Source organism: Mytilus edulis, chromosome 3 (assembly GCF_963676685.1).
Source record: "Mytilus edulis chromosome 3, xbMytEdul2.2, whole genome shotgun sequence".
NCBI classification, from domain to species: Eukaryota; Metazoa; Mollusca; class Bivalvia; order Mytilida; family Mytilidae; genus Mytilus; species Mytilus edulis.
Window position 1 is genome coordinate 41,200,564 of NC_092346.1, and position 18,629 is coordinate 41,219,192.

The following is an 18,629-nucleotide window of genomic DNA, read 5'->3' on the forward strand; positions in this document are numbered from 1 at the left end:
TACAGAAGTTGAAACAAATCTGTGAGTCTATAGTCAAATCAAATTGATAAAATGTATGAAAGTGTTCAAGCAGAATGTACTTACGAGAGTTAATACATTTCTTTGCCATTTATGGCTCTTTTTTTAGAGTTATAAAAGAGTACTGCTGTACAGTATTGGGCCTTATAAGAAACTATGTAATGGTTGCAACGGAGATGATCCATAAGTGCAAACAAAAATCATGATGCACGATTAATTTAAAATGTGTCTTTTGATTTTCAAACTTTAATATTAAAAAAATGTCAAGCTGTCTTCATGTTTAAATTTACGAACAGTATATCATATGATCATCTACATTTATATAATATTCTCTCAGGTCAACGACCGAATAGGGCGTCTTCGTGTACTAAGACAAGACCGAATTTGGTTTTTAAAAAGAACATTTAAATGCTCTTGTCTTATGATCTGGAAATATTTGCCAAATTGGTATATTTAGATTTTTAAAGATCATGTGTTCAAACAATTAAATTCAAACTTTACAGAATGGGTTTATTCAACCTATGCCAACATTTTGAAATTAAGGTATAAAATTGTATGAAAACATTTTGGCATAGGTAGAAACTTCGTACTTTATTTGGCTTTTTTTTTTTAAACATTTTTGCATTCGAGCGTCACTGATGAGTCTTTTGTAGACGAAACGCGTGTCTGGCCTATATACATAATTAGGTCCTGGTATCTATGATGAGTTTATTGTTACAGATTAAGTGTTATAAAAACATAAATTAATTAGGGTCTAATCAATTTACAACCAGTTTAAACCTAGCATTAAAGTTTACCCAATATACAATTTCTTTTACAAGTATTAGTGAAAATGTAGGTAATTGTGTGTGTTGATGATCTCTATTTCATATAGGAATTAGTTTTAAATTAATTTAAAAAAAAGGATTTTGTGAATTGTTATTTAAGGAACAATTATTAAGTCATATTCTCAATTCTTATTGACGATTTGTGATGGTAGAACCCAACGTTTTATTAAATACTACGAATGGTTAAATCATGAGAGATTTTTTCTTTAATTTGGTAATAAAATAATTGATATACGTGACAAGAAATAATTGGTTGCCTATTTACGATTTAAAATAGTTCATCTCTCGCTCGTATCCGTAATAATTCATGTAGAGAAATTCAAATATGATATAAGACATTATAAGAAATCATACTGCTAATTTAACGTACTATACCTATGATATTGATCAAGATCTGAATACCTCAGTCTATAGGTGTTCAGATCTCAAACCAAGATAGGTGATCAAAATAGTTTATTTACAAAATGTACGACTTACTTTTAATTCGAATCGCTGCTGGCCCACAACAAGCCATTTTCCATCCAGGATATCGGTATTTACGAAATATCCATACGTCAAACCAAGCGAAAAGAGTTGGCAATGTAAACAACTTAACCGGGAAAACCGGTTCCCATCCAATATTACATAATAATTACATTAGGTGTATGATTCATTATAATACGTTATTCTGATTGGCTAACTAGCAATCTCGTGATATTCCTTAATCAATTGCATTACACAATGCAACTTTTCATTCATGATGACACGAGGTCCCACAATAAAGTGCACAGGTAAATGAAATAAAAAATTAATAAAAAATGTGTGTTTTCATGATCCTTTAGGTAAAAATGTAATTATAAGTATTAAATGCTTTTTTTTTTGTAACTTTATAGGGTTGTAAAAGCGTTGACCGTGCGCACATTTTTAGTATGAAGCGCGGAAATGTACGTCAGTCAACGTTTTTACACCCCAATAAATTTACTAAAAAGAGCATTCAATTCTTAAATAAAAGACAGGTAGATCAGTCATGTTTCTCATTATGTAGAAAACTGATACAGGGTGAATTTCGTGTCAATTTATGGCTGTTAAGGACTTGATATCCTCATTAAACTTCACAAAATATACTTTTTATTAGGGAACAAATTTCATCTATACAATCGTAGATATAACGTAACCTCATGGATGCATAACGAAATTTCACTGTGACGATATTTCGATATTATTTTTTTTTAGTCTGTTGAAAATATTCACAATCTTAATTGCTAAATAGATTTTACATTTAATAAAAAAAAATCCAGTATACGGGATGGACGCAAGGTACCTGTGTTTTGCGGGGGCGAAGATGCAGTTTTTTCGAGAAGTTTTCCATCTCCTTCATCAGCATCATCATTCATATTTCACAGAATTGCCAATAGCTTGATGAGGAGTTAGTTGACTGAACTAATTATATTTGAATTTCGTTCTAATTGACCAACTGGTGAGTCCTAAGGAGAGAATAAGTCTTTAGTGAAAAATGTTATAATTTTAAAAGTGCCAATAAAGTGACAAATTCAATAAGGAAAAATACAAAGGCACTAGGCACTATCCCATACAACACAAATCCATATTTAAGATATAAAAATACAATTAATTACATTAGATGTATGTTTCATTATAACTAGAACACACCCGCGAAATCGCGGGCATATACAGCTTGTGGACTGTTGTTTGTAAAAGATATTATGTATGGAGAATTTCATAAAATTTATCAAAAGCCCTCTCCCTTTTTCCAAAGTCCGATATTTGTTTCCTTTCTGTTAAATTTAATAATTTTCATGTGTCTGGCCTCAGACCACAATTATTCTTCCCCTTTGTTACAATGCATCTCTTGGTAAAATCAAATTAAATAAAAAATTTGCACCGCTTCAAACATGAAATAAATGTAACTGCTTATATATAGACCATTATTAGTCTAATAAAATATGCTTTTAGGACAATCCATCGGTGCCTTTTCTTTTGACAGCCTTATTAACATGCCAATGGTACGATATGAATCTTGTCTAAATGACTACGACTGACTAAGGCTAATTTGTGGGTTGGTCGGAGGGGTCCTGATCCCGAGATCCCGGGCTTAAAAACATGAAATCCCGAGATGCAGAATTTAAAGAAATTCATATCCCGCAATCCCGAAATCGAAAATATATTCCCGGATCCCGTAAGGATCAATCCCCAAATTCCGAGCTTAAAAACACCAGATCCCGACGACCCTAAAAAGGTCCTGCCTCCCTCTCATCTCTACCCTACTTTCATTTTTCCAAAATCACTACTTTCACTTTCAACGATAAATTGTTATGCCCCATTTATGGGCATTATTTTTTCTAGTCTGCGCATCCGTGTGTTCGTTCGTTCGTCCGTCCGTCTGTTCCGCTTCAGGTGAAAGTTTTTGGTCGAGGTACTTAGTAGTTTTTGATGAAGTTGAAGTCGAATCAACTCTAAACTTAGTACCGATGTGGCATCCGTGTACTATGGACACATTCTTGTTTCCACATGTTTTATTTATTTTAATATATATGCAACTGGTACAATGTATGACCCCTTAAATAGTAAACATTTCAAAGAAAACAGTAGACAGAGTACTGATGAGGCATCCGTGATCTATGGACACATTCTTGTTTCCACATGTTTTATTTATTTTAATATATATGCAACTGGTACAATGTATGACCCCTTAAATAGTAAACATTTCAAAGAAAACAGTAGACAGAATACAGAGAGTCTCTGTATATTAAAGTAGTATAATCGTAGTTTACACGTAGATATATAAACGCGAAAAATGTCTATCATGCGATTGGGTGTACTTGTGCATGTTTCAAACCGGAAGTCTTATCTATGTCTAAAAGTCAGTCTGATGACGGAATCAATATCCGGACTCCTTTTTGTCGTTTTTCTCCCAAAATAACTCATTCTGAATAATCATAAGAACGGATAACAAATGCGACTATGCATGTTACCTATAGAACATAGAGGCACGATGATTAATTTATCGTGGAAGGAAGAGAAGCGACACACAAAATGATATCTTCTCGTTTAATAGTATTGATACGTTATTCTGATTGGCTAACTGCATAAATTATCACATGTTATTCCTTAAGCAATTGCATTACAGAAAAAAAGAGAATTTAAGATAAGAATATAATCAAGAACCCATTAAGGGCATCATTTTACAGCAATATCATGCAATATATGAATGGAAAAAAGCTAAACAGAAACCTAATATCATACGATAACGTTATAGACAGGATCAGAGCCTAAAACAACATATGTCTTACATAACTATTACATCAAATGTTATAATAATAATATTATTTCATATATTTTGTTTACATCTGGATCTTATTTCTAAACCTTTAATAATGTAATTTCCGAGGCACATGAGAGTTGGTGAGTGCTCATTTTTGAACAGCCAGAAATATATTTTATCCTTAGGTAGGGCTTTAAAAATTAGGACAAAAAGTGTTTACTCTATCAAATAATAATTTCCTCTGTTCATTATATAAAGGGCAATTTACAGTAAAATGGGTCTTATCTTCAATAGAACTTGATCCATGTGATAAGCAGTGATGACATAGACGTTGAGTTCTCTCTGCGTATTTTTTACAATATCTATCTTTCTCAATTCTAACAATATGAGCACTTTTCTCATTTTTCATATAGCTCTTCTTATATTAAAATCTTTAAATTGATAAATAGGCATCCTTTACGAAGTCAGTCTTGAGGTTGAAATAATTTTCTTATTTACTATTACCTTGTAATAAGGTATCAGACCTTTTTTTTTTTGTAATTTGTTTATTTTTGACATAAAGACAGAAAACAATCAAGCAGGATTACACACATGTACAGTTTCAAGTATGGTCTTAAAGATATTATTATTATATGACAATTCTAAATAGCAAGACATACAACAAAATATAACTATAATTTTCGTACCAGTTATAAAATATTTAAATCACCTAGGACAGATTGTAATGGCAACCATTTTTTATCTATATATTCTTTTTGTGTAGGAGATAAGAAATTTACTGTATGTTGTTCTATTCTTATACAGTATTTTAAATATGCAATACTACCTTTCACAGAAGGTTTTTCTCCTGAGTTTTTACAGCTATAAATATAAAATTTTAAAATCAACATTATATGTTGTACTACATTATATGGTATCAGACCTTTTACCCACCCAAAATGTTTTAAAACTGTTACAGAGTTTCCATTTTACAAATTTAATCAATTTATTGAGCTTTGTATTCAAATTTTGTATATTAAGTGATTGAAATATTGCAAACATGAGCATCATAAAGTAACCCTTCGTTCAATTTGTTAAGCCTGTGTACACATTTTACCTTAGATATAATGAAATAAAAAATAACTTGAGAGGAAATCTTGCAACCTCTGATAACACTGCTAGATTTTCGGCTTTTTATTTACACCAAAAAATATATACTTTATATATCTGAAATGTGATTTTTCCAAATAATCATTTATGTAGATTAATTCAAATAGATAATATTTTTTTTCTTGCAAGCAGCAGAGTTAATCTTAGATAATTACATTTGATGTATGTTTCATTATAATACGTTATTCTGATTGGCTAACTGCACATCACGTGTTATTTCTTAAGCAATTGCATTACACAATAAAACTTATCATTCATGATAACACGAGGTCCCACAATAAAGTGCACAGGTGAATTTAATAAAAATGAAAAAATCGTGTTTTCATGAGCCTAGCTAAAAAGTGTTATTATCAGAATTGAATGCCTCTTTTTGTAACTTCATAGGGTTGTAAACGCGTTGACCATGATCACATTTTTAGAATGAAGCGCTTCTGCCCTTCATACAAAAATGTACTTCGGTCAACACTTTTACACCCATATGAAGTTACAAAAAGAAGCATTCAATTCTTAAATGAACCTCAAGTTTCATTACAATATAATAAAATTGGTTTTATTGTGTGATCATATAAATATTAATTATCGTTGCCGTCAGTTTTTGGAGAAAAAATTAACGTGATTCGTCAAAATCATTCGATTTTTTTATCGTCTTAAAGCAGCAGCATATATAGATATACTTCTCCCAGTCTTAATTGATTGATTGATTGTTGGTTGCTTAACGTCCAGTGGCAAATATTTCATGCATATTCAAGACGACCCAGTCTTAAAGAAAGTGCATATTTAAACGTCATGCACTAATTATTTGGCAAGAATTTTTACCGTTATTCGTCATGAAGGTATCCCAATTACCATCCTCCTCAACACGGCATCAACAGTTTCAATTTCATCATTTCTCCCGTTGAATTCAAGCCAGAATTGTTCTTTTCCAACGAACACTTACAGATACAGATGAGGCCCCTCATGGGAATGTCGTAGTAATCACATACTGACATTTTTTTTCTAATATAATCTCACTTATCATTAATTATTTGTTTAAACAAGTTTATAAAAATTATAGTTCTATATTATCAAATAATCATGAAATATTTGGTCTGGTTATCAAATGATCACTATAAAAACCTATAAGAACTGATTATCCTTGCTTACCGGTATTCAGTTCTGAACAAACCATCAAAAGGACCAGTCGAAATACGAAAACAAAATTATATAACATGACTTTTTATTGAAGATATGTTGCCATTTATTCTAAGAATTAGTAAGTAAACATCCTTTCCGAAAACAAACTATTATTGAAACGCTTGATTATTCGAAATAACAAAGATGGAAACCCCGTCTTTGTGGTAGTTATTTGAGTTATTTCATTTATTGTTTCTTATATTGATTTCATTCATATGTTTTGAAAAAAGTATGAGAGTACACCAAAAACACAATTACATTTTTATATATTTATTTTTATCATGTTGCCACAGCGTGTGGAATATAATATAGAACACTTGCACACACCGGGCACCTGAAAAATTGATCTAGGTCGTTTGCGTGGTTGAATCTGGTTGGTTGGCCACATCATCAATACATAATCGGAATCAGTAAAATGTTTGATACGTTAGTGCTATCTTGAACACACACCTGCCTTTGTAACGTCTTCAGCTAAAGTGTATAACATAATACTAATGCAAGGTAATTTTAGAAATAATGAAACTAGTGTCGTGCCCTGAATAGAAGTGCAAATGGACTTTGGGGCTAGGTTGTACATGTAAAGGGTTAATTCATTCTGTTTAAAACTATGTGTTTGTTGTAGTATATTATGTGTTCAGTCTTTTAACTTGCAGTCAAATCCTAGGAAAAAAGTGACAATTTTAAGATAAAAAAATATAATTTACGAAGTTTTGGCACTGATCTATAATGTGAACTAATACATGTAATATGGGGGCGAAGTCCCCTATTACAGTAGAAAAATCAATAAAAAAAATCAAAAAAAAAAAAATCGTTCAACCTTTTTTTTTTGTCGCTTTTTTCAATTCCCTCATTTGCGCAGAACGCAGAAATCTATTTCCTTCTTCCGGTCTCGTTGTCGTGAGACTTTGAGTAGTCTAGTAAAATATATGAACTCAAGAAACACAATACCAATATTTCATGTTTAATAATTCTTTGTCTTTGGTATGAATTGACGTTACCTGATGAATTACATTTCTTTGTTTACATTGAATATGACGTCATAACTTAAATAACGTCACAAGTAAAATCCCTAACAACAGAACAAAAATCGGAAACGTTACGGCATTTCCATTTCTTTTTTTTTTAACAAATATTAAAGTTACAAACAGACTTGGTCACCATTCACAGGTAATGCCTGCCTCATATTACAACATGTACAAAGTGGTACATGTAACTGTTGAGTTTGGAATGTTCGTTTTGAATTTTCCTCGGAGTTCAGTATTTTTGTTATTTTTCTTTGTAAGTCATTCCTGAGACTGAGAAAGAAATCGTCATTTTATTCATTTTAATTCATAGAATTTTATAATATGAAGGATCAGTTATCTTATTGCTACTTATACCACATTTTCTTATATCTATCTATAGAAAGTGCTATTAGAGGTTTTAACTACCTCCTTTATTATTATAAAATAAGTTGTCATTAACCTTTGTGATAAAGCCATTTTCTATAGTAAAGTTATAGATTTACGCGAATTCTATCTATGTATCACTGGTAAAGCAGCTGTTTCGTTGCCACAAATGTCTTAAAACATTTACTTTAATAATTCTTTATTGATTTTTGTCGATACTTTCTATTATTCTTTCTTTTATTTTGTGCTTTGTATTGATCTGATTAGTCCTTTCATGGTCAACTGATTTTATTGTTTGTTCTTGTGTGATAAAACGATTGCCTCATATCTGTGGAAAAAGGGGGTTGTGTCTGAAAACATAACCCGTTATGTTCTGTGTGTGCCTGTCCCGAGTCAGGAGCCTGTAATTCAATGGTTGGCGTTTGTGGCTGTATGCCATATTTGTTTTTCGTACATTCTTTGGTATATATAGAGTATATAAATCAGGCTTTTTTTTAATGTTCTACATTTGCGATGTGTGTGCATTTTAAGTTTTTTTTCTCTCAATGATTTCTATAATGTATTTTAGTTTTTCTCATTGTTTAGGGAAGTACGGTGACATACAGTTGCTAATATCTAGGAAAATTTGCTATCTGGTGGATATTCATCTCATTAGAATTATACCACATCTTCTAGTTCTTGTTCCATGTCTTGTTTTTACAATACACCCTCACCTGTTTCTCACTCACGAAAAGACATGTTTCTTCTAAAAGTACAATCTCTTGATTATGTTTATTACCATTTTGACATTTTCAATCAAAATATCACTTAATTTTGGATTCCTTTGTTTTCTGCTTTGACCTCCATTTCCTCTTCTCACACCTTTTTCTTATGTATAAAACATAAATTTCAAAAATATTAGAGTATCAAATTTGAATAAGGAATGATTGTCTTGAAGGATGAAAAACGGATTGAAAATTTAATTTCATTGATGAATGTATGGACTTTTGACGCCAACTGTTAAATTAAAGGCCTATTTTACAAGGTAAAAGTCTGCCGGAAGACGTGTTGCCTAACCGGACACATTGTTATACCTTCGAGCCGACTAGTGTATGTAAATTTCTTATTGTCGCGTGCAGCAAATACCTATTTTTAAGTCTTTAGTTTGATTCGACTGGGTATGACCCCCCTTTTTTCCCACTCTAAGCGCTCTAAGCAAGCATGATTATAATAACTAACAAGCTTTGAATCGTCTATGAAACAGTTGCACATAAAAAGGGGCAGGTATTATAGGAACCATTATTTTGCCCAAAAATACTAATATCTGACAGACTGATACCTTTCCTTTAAGATTAATTCTGCTCTCAACAACACATTCTCCACAAAAAAAAATATGACAAAACACAATCTCTGAAAATGTTCCTGCCTTAGGACAGTCACATGAAAATGTGGCAGGGTATACTAACTTGAATTTTTTGAAATCTCAAAACTCCCTATTTGAAACTGGATTAGTGAACAAACAACAAAAGAAATGCACTAACATCAGTACAACGGAACATACAAACACTAGGTTTTGGTAACCATTGCATAATGAAAACAGACACAACGACAGCTTATATAAATTGAGACAGTCATTTAATTTTACCACAGACTTGTTGAATAATAAACGTTAGATCTCAAATCGAGCATAAAAATGTATACTAGTAGCCTACGGTCTAAATATAATACGGAGCGAACGTGCATTTAAGTTCTATATATGAAGTACGTGAAATTAATATGTTGTTTTAGTATGCATTTTAACAATACATACACCACTAGAAGTCTTGAATACGAACTAACCAGTGAAATTGTCCTTGACTGGTATATATAATGTTTATTACGGCAACATGAGTTGAACTTATATAAGAAATAAAAAAAATCATATACCTATTTCCATACACAACTTGAACAACTTCACTGCTTAGCTGACAAGTTACAGGGGACATGTGTGTACTTACTCACACACTTTCGACGGAAGTAACCCGAACGTTCCAACCATACCGTGATCAAATAAATTACTGTTTAATTTTTTAAATTAGATTAAGGAGGTTTATGAAAAGGTGCCATACAAACTCCTTGATCTGAATAAATACCTTTTGAACAGTTAGGACATGTTCCTTCTTCCTGTTTTCCGTTCCTTGAACTGTATGTTTTCCTCAAGTGTAAAAGTCAAATTATATTATTATTATTGAAAGAGATTTCAAATAAATATTTAAACTAGGTTTAAAATATTCAAATTCAACTAGATTGCACCAAATTCTGTTGAACATCGTAAGTAAATGAACTCATCATAGATACCAGGATTGAAATTTTATGTTTACGCCAGACGCATGTTTCGTCTATAAAAGTCTTACAGTGACACTCGAATAAATTAAAAGTTAAAAAAGTCAAATAAAGTACGAAGTTGAAGAGCATTGGGGACCAAAAATTCCTAAAAGTTTCAATTTTGGCAAAGGAAATCTATCCTTGACGTACAAAAACCTTATTATTTCAAAAAATCAAAGTTTTGTTAAATAAGGGCATACGATACAGTTACAGGGGAGGTAATGAGGTTGCTAACGTAATTGTTATTTTCGCAACGTCAAACGGTGACTTATCGGGAAAAGATGCAGTTTTCGGCTGACTTTTATCATTCAAACTAATTTAACTTGAATACGAGTTCATGGACCTCTCTTTTTTAAAATGACATTTAGTTTGATTGCGTAAGAAGATTATGTGTACCAATTTTCCCGAAAACGTAAATAATGCAATTTTTTTTTAATTTATTAATATACAGCTAAAACGACGGGTTTTTTTCTACTTCATGAACATTTGATAAAATTGAGTTATTTGTAAAAATAAAATGTAAAAATTTATACAATGTTTATACATAAATTACAAATAATGTAACAAAAACAGCTCGTGTTTACCTTTTAAAACAAAAAGTTTATGTATTTCTATCGAAAGGAAAAATACGTCAACAAAGCTGTATTTTGAGGAAATATGTGAAATTTGAACCTCAATTTATTCAAAAAGTAGCACATGAAGGTACATTTTTTATTACATATTTGATTTAATCAGGTACAAAATAGCCTACATGCAAATTTTCATCAAAATTTCAATATGGGATCAAAACTATATCGTATGCCCTTAACATTCAATTTATAATTATGACCATATCAATGATAACTCATATCAACACAGAAGTGCTGACAACTGGGCTGGTGGTATCCTCGGGGAAAACAACTCCATCAGCAGTGGCATCGACCCAGTGGTTATAACTAAACTCATTATAGATACCAGGATTGAAATTTGGTGTTTTCGCCAGTAAACACATTGCGGTAAATTACCAGGGCTTTAAAATTAATTCGTAAGCATAACCATAAATAGCAGTGGCGAGTCAAGGTGTTGCAACAAGTAGCTCTCTTTTTTTTTACGACCAATGCTTTTGAATAGGAACATGAAGTAGAAACCCTCCCTTTATCCTTGGTTAGTCACCCCCTTTTAAAAACTGATGGATTCGCCCCTGAGGTTAAGTATATTTTGTCGGGGTTCGTTCTCTCTTTAAGAAAAATTAAAAAGCTGCACTTTTTTTTGTCGCTTTATATTTGGAAAAGATGATATATAAATTTTATTATTCTTGTTTGTAATCAAATAAGTTATTGATATACTGTTACAGTTACTAGGAAATTTGAATCAATATTTACATACTGCCAACGTAACCAACACCTGTTGTGCATTGTTTTACATCACCAATATTGAACATTTTGCTGGCTTCAGAATCTTTTTTTAACGGTTGCTGAAATTCAATCTGACTTATTATTTAGTCACTCATGTATAGCATTTGTAGCTGTGGGACAAAATTAGACTAAAAGTACAGGAAAGGGAGGTTGTGGTTGATGATTGCAAACTCATAAAACTGAGAACAAACCACAGGAGGGGAGTCACTTCCTATTATCGGATGTAAGGGCATGTGCCAAAAATATGGGTAATAACTTTGCAAGATTTTATATACAATTTACCCTCCTTTTAACAAAATATCCGATATTAAAATGTACTTACGTTTGATGACTGTATATTGAGAATCTTATATTATTAATTATCAATTACAGTATGCAATTAAAATTCATGAATGAATTTTAGTTATTAATTGTTTTTCAATTGATATTTTTTAGTGTGTCTTATTATGTTGTGGTGTTACATTCAGGTTAGGGTGAAGGTTGGCGCCTGTTAAGACTTATACTGAACCCTTTGTGTTGTTCATGTAAGTACACACCCGGGGATAACTCTTATTATGTAGGTCACATTCGGGGAAAAGGATGACTGGATTGTGGTTATACGACGATTAGACATATCCGTCATCATCTGTGTAACATATATGTTATAAAGGTCAACCATCTCATGATGGCCTCCGTAGAACATCTTAATGCGGTATGAATACGAACTTTGCTTCGTACTAGATAAACATCCCGAGTCGGATTTTTTACGTTCTAGTTTATATATATATATGTCTTTATGAATATTATTTTTACTGTTTGGTCTGTTTGGTACATATGACGTGGATCTGTACTTATACATCCCGCCAAAATGTTATCGATCTGTGATAATTTTTGTAATCATTTTTTTAATTTTTGCTTATGTGCTTTTATTATCTATAAGTCTCTTTGTGTTTCTTTGATACATATGACATGACTCTGAACTTTCACATCCCGCCGTTGTGTTATTGTGCTATTGTAAAACAATTTGTTCATTTTTGCTAATGTGCTTTACCTATATACCTTTTTGTGTTCAAGCCCTTTGATACATATGATGTGGCTGTGTGCTTATACATCCCGTCATTGTTTTATTGTGCTATAGTACATTTATGTATTCTTGTCTTTAGTTTTTGCTAATGTGATTTGTCTATATGACTTTTTGACTCGACTTGGAATCAAACCCCTATTCCCTCTCACATCCCCCCCCCCCCCCCCATCCCCGAAAGCGCTCACAGCAAGCATGATACTTATATAACTAACAATCTCTGAATCGTCTATAAGAAAGTTGCAAATACAGGACGAGATAATATAACATTAATGTTGCATTGCTAAGTTCCTGTTCTTTTGTAGATATGAAAACACTACTAACATTTTTTTCTACCATCTATTAATAGAGGAAGAATTTGAAAAACATGTCAAAATGTCTTGTCTGTAGACACATGTCTTGTCCGTAGACATGGCTTTTTATCAATATTGCCTGGCTTTATGGCCTTAATTAGTCCTATGTGTTATTTAAACTTAGAAATAGCATATTTCTAATTAATAAATGGTAATTTAAGTGTTCTCATTTTATGTAAAATTACTTTACAGTAGTAAATTTTAAAAAGTGGCATGTTATCAGTCATAAAAAGCATACCTTATTTTACTTCAATATTTTTTATTCCAGTTGCTGCAAACCTTGAAAAATTAACTACATCAAATGAAGAAAAAGTATTTCTCTCTCTCTGACTTTTGCATATCAGTATTACCAGCAGATGAGGAAGTGTCTACGGACAAGACACTTGTACATCACATATATTAAATTCAAGTATTTGTCTACTTTAATCTTGTTTATATGTAATGAAAGTTATTTATTCAAATTAAAACTTAGTATTTTCAACATAAATATAGTCACAATTAATTCTAACAGATTTTTTTTAACTGAAATTGTCTTGTCCGTAGACATTACCACAATATATTTGTATCCAATTTACTTGAGTTCAGCCTAATTTGATAGATAAAATGTATGGGTTTTTTTTTTCAAGAGAACACATTCAACTATGTCAAAATAGAGTTTTAATAATAGTTACATTGTTTTAAACAGTCAGATATATGGATTTCAGATAAAAGAATGTGTCTTCATTTTGGCTTATCAATAAATTATTGAGATATGTAAAGAATTATGTGTACTTTTCTATATTTTCCAAAATTTAAAAAAACACAGCTAAAAATTTAACTGGTAACTTTAAATCTAAATTTTAACAATCATCTTTGAAAGCATTTAATTGAATACCAATAAAATGTCTTGTCCATAGACATTATCACAATGCATTTATTTCCATTTTCCTCGAAATTAAGCATCATTTGATAGATAAACCTGATAAAATGTATGGTGTTTTTTTTTTCAAGAGAACACTTTCAACTATGTCAAAATTAAGTTTTAATAAGTTTTAATAATGCATTTCATTAAGTATGAATAATATGTCTTGTCTGTAGATAAAACATATAAATTGTATTGCTAAGTTTGATTATTTATTGTAAGAATATGCATCACGTTATTTTAATGTTCTATACACCAAAACAAAGGGTTTTTTTTGGAAGTTTTGTTAATTTATAGATTAATTTAGGTATAGTTTGATCAGATAAGATTAATGATCAAAGAAAGCTACTGTTGTTTGAAATAACTGTGAGTTGTAATTTTTTTTTTCAATTAAAATGTTTGATGTTTAATCATTCTTAACATGTCTTGTTGTCTTTGTCATTGACCAAAAATCTGACACTGTTGACCATGTCTTGAAGGCAACCATTAAAGAAAATTGTACAGTTTTTAAACACCATTTCTTTAAGAAAAATATAAAATATTTCTTCCAAAAACTGCTTGTAATTATATAAATGCTTCCAGTGGTAGCCTAACGATGGCAATTTTTCATAATTTTAACCATTTCTGTACCAAAATATCAAGAGTTTTTCCTGATGTGATATTCATTTTTGACTTCATATCAAACACAAAATGTACATCTGATTGTGGCTAGGCCGTTACCTTGAAAGTCTTGTCAGCACATCAGGAGACACAATCGAAAACAATTAGCGAAAAAAAAGAAAGCACAACAGTTATTTTCCATGCTTAAACCTATTTAGAGGAGTAATGCTTTAAGAACTAGCACAAAAGAACAATCTGTTCACAATAAACTATTATTTAAAAGGTAGATTTTTTTTTAATTTAGTATTGTTCCTATCGAAATTTGCATTTTTTAGTTTTTGTTTAGTTGTAGAATACTTTTAAGAAGGCATTAATATAAACAATGTCATTTCTTTTTTTTTTTGGTCAAACACACAAAAAAAAATGAATAAGGAACATTGTTGAAAATTTTGTAAGAAACCAACTTTTATTAATGTTTTAATCACTATTTACATATTGAAAATATATTATTGATACTGAATAAATAACAACTCACAGGCGCAGTTTTTAAAAACTTATACATGTTATTTCTAAATATTTAGCAGATTTTTTTTACTCAGATAAATTAATCAATGAGTGATAGATTTCTCTTAGAAGAAATTTAATCGTAGATTCCTGTACTGAGATGACTGATTATGTCAAATTAGAGGTACTTGTCAAAAAATGAGACTGAGGAAGCCGTGTCTGTTGTTTTTTAATTTCTACTTCTGGGAGATATATCAATTGAACCCAATCAGAAAAAAGCTCGGATTGGTAAAGGAAAGAACATCATCAATAAATCTGAATGTGAAAATAAATGGCCTGGCTTCTTCGTTTTTTGTTGTTGAAAAGTTGATTTTTGTACTTTTTACACTACTTTTCCCCTATGCTCAATTCAAAGATTGACTCCACTATCTTATCAAAAAATAACTTTTCTATAAAAATAGGAATAGTAGATATAAATTTATTGTTTTGGGTTATAATTCTTATTTTGTGGAGAAACACACTGATTCTATCAGAAAATACAAAGAAGATGATATTATCAAAATGCTGGACTTTTTAATCGACATATTTGTTTAGTTTGGAGGATTGATATATCAATAGACATTCGGTATTCCTATTGGTAATAATTGTGCTCACCTTCAGGCCGACTGGCTGTTGTACTCGTTTGAAGCAGAATTCTTTCAGAACCTCCTAAAAGACACAAAGAAAAAACACTTTGCAAAGTTCTTTAATTTTACTTTCAGATATATTGATGATGCATTATCACTGATGAACCTATATTTCAGACAGTACTTGCATCTCATATATCCAAGTGAACTTGAAATTAAGGATACTACTCATACAATAATGACTGCCTCATACCTTGATATTTTTTTATTCAATATTGACACAGATGAACAACTTCACACTAAAATCTATGACAAACGGGAAGATTTTAACTTACCAATAATCAATTTCTTATTTCTCTGCAATAGCATAGTGGTATATTAAACATGCCCTAACAAGGCGAGCTTTGGCTAGCCAAAAAATCAGGTTCAACCCAAATTGTTTTCTTAAATGTCCTGTACCAAATCAGGAAAATGGCAGTTGTTATCTTATAGTTCGTTTCTATGTATGTTGCAATGTCGTTTGGATTTTTGTTGCACTTCAATATTCTGTTGTTTCGTTGTTTTCCTCTTATAATTGATGTGTTTCTCTCGGTTTTAGTTTGATACCCAGATATGTTTTCTCTCTATCGATTTATGACTTGCGAGCAGCGGTATACTACTGTTGCCTTTATTTGCATATTCTATTCTGCATCGTATGGTGTGAACATACTGACTTCAAATACAAAAGTGTACTTCCTACGCAGTAACAACTCCAAAAGAGTTATGAGAAGGAAAGACTTAAAATGACACTCCGTAAAATACGATGTGTCTGTGTCTAAACTAACTAATACTATAAATCCCGCGTCTTAGATTGTTGTTAAATATCTATGGTGTCTGTCTGCTAAGTACAGACTGTGACCTATTCTTCAATATGACTGTTTTTCCGAGAGTGAGCTGACATTGTGTCTCGATATTTGTACATCCCACATTCATGTATTTATTTTTTATGATTTTGTTATGGTTTCGGTTGAACAATGTGTTATGTCGTATCTATTGTTGTCCAAATAATTATCAAATTGCCTTTCAGTGCCATCGTTGTCGTTTACCGAATGTGGATGTTGTGTGTTTGCATTGCTGTGCGGCCTGTCAGCTGTTCTGTACATGTACAGTTAACTTAATTTTATGGTAACTTTAGCAATGTTGTCAAGATTAGTTTAATTAAGTCAAGGGTTTGATGAATTACTTGTCGTTATGTCTTTTTGTTTGTTTAAAATATTTGCTTTCATACAACTGTGTAATACTGTTGATTATAAAACTATGTATATAACGTTAGAATGATAAGTTTCGTGACATGAAATTTATAAAAATGACCTTGTAATTGTTATTCATGTCAACACCGAAGTGCTGACAACTGGGCTGGTGATACCCTCGGGACGAAACATCCACCAGCAGTGGCATCGACCCAGTGGTGTAAATAGTTATCAAATGTACCAGGATTATATTCTAATACGTCAGACGCGCGTTTTGTCTACATAAGACTCATCAGTGACGCTCAGATCAAAATTGTTATAAAGCCAAAAAAGTACAAAGTTGAAGAGCATAAGTATTTACCAATTTTACTCACACACCTCGGGTAAACATTGCATAGCTCATCCTTTCTACAAGCTTCATCGTTTGATGATGACTTATAATCTAAAAGATCACATATGCTTATTCAGCTTAAAAGAAAACGTCTTTATTGTCTTATTAAAACGATGCATTAGCAAGAACTTTGTGGTACTTAAAAGAGGGAGAAGATACTAAGAGACCAATAAAATCACATAAGTAAAAAGGTATTTTACAAAAATACAAAAAAGTTTTTTTAAAAGGGAGAATCTTAAAACAAGACAAACAACTGTAGACTCTAGGTGTAATGCCACAATTTTTTCCTGGTCTCAGGTAAGGGGAGAAGTGTGCGCTAACAAACATAAACATGTTTGACCCTTTTTAAATCTGTATGTTACTGTCCAAAGCAGAAGCCTGCAAAAACAAGAGTCGTTGTTGCTATCTTCTATATTTATGTATAGTTTTATTGTTTTGTCTTAGCTAAAAGAGGGGCGAAAGATACCAGATGGGTAGTCAAACTGGCGAAAATAAACTGACAACGCCATGGCAAAAAAAATTAAAAAAAAGACGAAGCAGACAAATAATAGTACACAAGAAACAATATAGAAACTAAAGACTTAGCAACACGAACCCCACCAAAAAACTGGGGTGGGATCTCAGGTGATCCGGGAGGAAAAGCAGACTGCTCCACTTGTGGCTCCACATCCGTGAAAAGGGAAGGGTATTGTATCCGATATCATCTGTGAAACGGTTATTCCATAACGGTCAACCAACTCGTGATGGCGTCTTTAATTTACGAAAGGATGATTTCAACTTCACCATTTGGAACTCTTGGTTTAAGACGGTGGTTTTTTTTTCTCGTTTGAATTATTTCACAATTTTTCATGTTAAGACCTGACTAAACGGTACTTGGATTGCTAAGTTTTTAAGGCCATATAAAGATCTACATTTGGTTAAAACCACGTCGTTGGAATATGTTGAATGGTTGCTTTACTTGCAATCATACTACGTCTCCTTTTATTTATATTCAATACAATTATCATTTAGAACAATTACTTCAACACCTTCCTTGTAAGCAGCAACTACCTGTAAAGGAAATCATGACACAAACGCTATACCTGGAATATCATATGAAATTCCATGAATGCTACATATGCAGGAGCTGTCAGAAATTCACAGTTGAAAATTAAAATCAAAATTCCTGATCAGACTGTTTTGATTTTTTTTTTACATTCTTATACATTTCCAATATTAAACGTGATTGTTGTGTTCTTTTATATCTTTGATATTAAAACTTTTCTTAGTTATCTACTTACCAAAATTTGCGACAAAGTATGTTTATCATTAGCATTTCCCATTAGTATACTTTTCTATCTTAAACGGCGATGCTTCTTCACCATAATCTAATGGAATATGTGTTTCTCGATTGTTCGATATTCGCGCTGTTAAC

At 31.5% G+C, this 18,629-nt stretch overlaps 1 protein-coding gene across 3 annotated transcripts in view; it reads right to left on the reverse strand.

Moving 5' to 3' along the window:
* The window catches only part of LOC139516493 (uncharacterized), a 93,481-nt gene that overhangs the window by 17,697 nt on the left and 57,155 nt on the right, over positions 1–18,629 (reverse strand). The window contains exon 1 of one of the 3 annotated variants that reach the window (XM_071306633.1): positions 1,323–1,491. The exons of 1 other annotated variant lie outside the window; for it this stretch is intronic. In XM_071306633.1, the coding sequence (XP_071162734.1) occupies positions 1,323–1,359 (37 nt within the window). In that variant the 5' untranslated portion in view covers positions 1,360–1,491. Of the gene's footprint in view, positions 1–1,322; positions 1,492–18,629 lie in introns of those variants that run through there. One more of the 3 variants, XM_071306635.1, reaches the window with a different exon arrangement.